Here is a 2,402-nt window from a genome sequence, read left to right as displayed (position 1 = left end):
TGAGCAGCCATCCCGAAGCCCTGCCCGAAACTACCCCCACTCAAACTCAGGGCTTTCCCCAGACAGAGCAGTCCCAATCCGACACTCCACCTGAGGCTTCAAGTATCTCTCCCCAACCATGGTCCCAGTCCCAATCCCCAACTGGTGCACCCCAGGCACACACCTTTGAATGGAAGCGAACTAAATCCTCAGTAACGCCTCGATCTTTGAACCCTCTACTTTTCCCTCCAAGGTTTGACCCAACTGTCGCACCGGATGAGGGTCAAGAGGTCACAAATCAGTCTCATGCAAAGATCAAAACCATGAGCCTAATTTTTGCTGTTGTTCCCTCAACCACTTCTTCTCCTTATTTTTCAGGGTCTACCCCCCAATCAACTCTTCTCCCACCATCCTCCACTTCGACTCATATACTGTCTCCCTCTTCAATTATTCATACTAGCTCTACCATTCCTCTTTATCCCTCTAGAGGTTCAACCTCGGTATCAATGCATTCACCTTTCAGGTCAACATTGATCACCCGTTCTTTGTCCTCGTCCATGAAGAACCAACCCAAAACAGCTCCTGCAGCGTCTGCTCTCCCCTCCCCTTCCCCAATCTCCATACCTCCTCATTTCCCCTCTGTCCAACCTTCCCTTACTCATCCTATACCTTCCTCAAACTCTTCCAACCACCTATCACCAGCTCCCTCGTTTGACCCAGTTCCAACATCAACGCCTTCCTCATCTCCCTTTACCTCCTCCCAGTTTGTCACAGGTTCGACCTTTTCCTCACCCTCTTCTTCCACCATCTCCCCAACGCTAACCCTCTCCTCTTCCATTTCCTCCCCTTCTTCCTCACCCATCCCTACTTTTACACAAACATCTTCCAGCTCTCCAGGTTCCTCATCTTCCTTTGTCTCCTCTGTCACCTCTTCTTTTTCTACATCCTCCCAGTCTACCTCCCCTCACCTTGAACCCTCCCCAGCTCCCCTCCGCTCTCTCTACAACCCCCTCATACCGTCGTCTTCCCCTGTGCCCTCCCAGAAGCTCATCCTAGGTCAGAGTTCGCTAATCCAGAACCACATTGCACCGTCTGATCCTGAGCCCAACGTCACCCCATCAACACAAAGAGCGGTGGTTCACCCAAACCCCGAACCCCATCCAAATCTTGACCCAAACTCCAAACTAAATCTTGGCCATGACCTGAAACCAAACCTTCCGAAGACTGATACCAAACCCAAACACCCTTCCAATCCCTCAGGAACTCCAGACAAGGAAGGGAAATATCCAGACATTATCCCCAGACACAGTGCCTGGGAGCTGGGCATGCTGCTGGGCTGCTCAGCTGGCTTGGGCATGGTGCTGGTGGTCGGGGTAAGGTATATTTACCGTCAGGCCTGCGGAAAACAGACAGAGGTGACGCTGAACGACAGGGAGAGAGAATATGGCAGAGGAGAAAGAGGGCTGATCCATGTCCAGGAGTGTGGAGATTTGGTCAGAGTCCGGAGAATCAGAGAGAACAGTTTCGTGCTTCTGGCAGAGTATGATATACTGGCGTCACCTGGAGACTGAAACACAGGTAACGTACACAAACTGTCTCTTATACACATCTAATCCTGCTGACAAACAAACAAATGAACAGACAGACACGGGGTGAAAACATAACCTCCTTGGTGGAGGTAATAATATCTATTGAACAGCACATATATATTTAAAATTAATCAGAAACATCACTCCTGGGAAAAACTAAGCTGATGTCCATTATCTAATATTTAAAACAAACAAACCTAAGAAAATGTTTAACCCAAAGATGCTTTACTTATGAGTTGGTGTGAAACCACTGTCATTACCTCACCTGTCCAAAAGATGGCAGTGTGATGCAAAGAAAAACAAACAAACAATGGTTTTCAAAGTTTGTAGGTTTATTTCCTCATACTTTATTTTTAAATAAACAAGTAGAAGAGCTGACCCATACATATCCCACTCATGACCTTTCTTCTCAAAATATACTATTGGCAAAAAACAATCGCACTGTAAACAGAGACTGACTGTCACCTTGACCGTTACTGGACAGAGCAGCGTGATGACCGGTAAAATGAAATAAGAGCTTTCCATGATGTCCACAGTAACAGTAGCTGACTCCATCATGAAGGAACATTTCAGAAATGTGTTAGAGATTCAAAAATCTCTACCAACCAGGCTGGAACACACAGCTCAAGCTGCTTTGATTAAGGACAGTCTGATAAGGTACAGTAGGTTTCCGTGAAAGATGTGTTCCTTTTAAGAAACAGGCTTTTGCTTCTCGTGTGTACAAAGCCGGTTACCAAGGATACAACACTAATCTTGAGGTGACTTTAAATACTTTCATCTCATATTAAAAGAAATCTACATATGGGGATGTGAAAATTCCCAGTAACTCACAGT

The 2,402-nt window shown here is 46.5% G+C and overlaps 1 protein-coding gene across 1 annotated transcript in view; it reads left to right on the top strand.

Annotated features, from left to right (window-relative positions):
* The window catches only part of reeld1 (reeler domain containing 1), a 5,046-nt gene extending 3,496 nt beyond the window's left edge, over positions 1-1,550 (top strand). The window contains exon 3 of the mRNA XM_087169754.1: positions 8-1,550. Coding sequence (XP_087025880.1) covers positions 8-1,550 — 1,543 coding nt within the window. The remainder of the gene's footprint in view (positions 1-7) is intronic.
* Positions 1,551-2,402: the final 852 nt, after the last annotated feature.

Source organism: Seriola lalandi, unplaced genomic scaffold (assembly GCF_002814215.2).
Source record: "Seriola lalandi dorsalis isolate HSWRI2012SDOR001 ecotype SW California unplaced genomic scaffold, Sedor1 jcf7180002054913, whole genome shotgun sequence".
Taxonomy (NCBI): Eukaryota; Metazoa; Chordata; class Actinopteri; order Carangiformes; family Carangidae; genus Seriola; species Seriola lalandi.
This window is presented reverse-complemented; position numbering and strand designations above follow the sequence as displayed.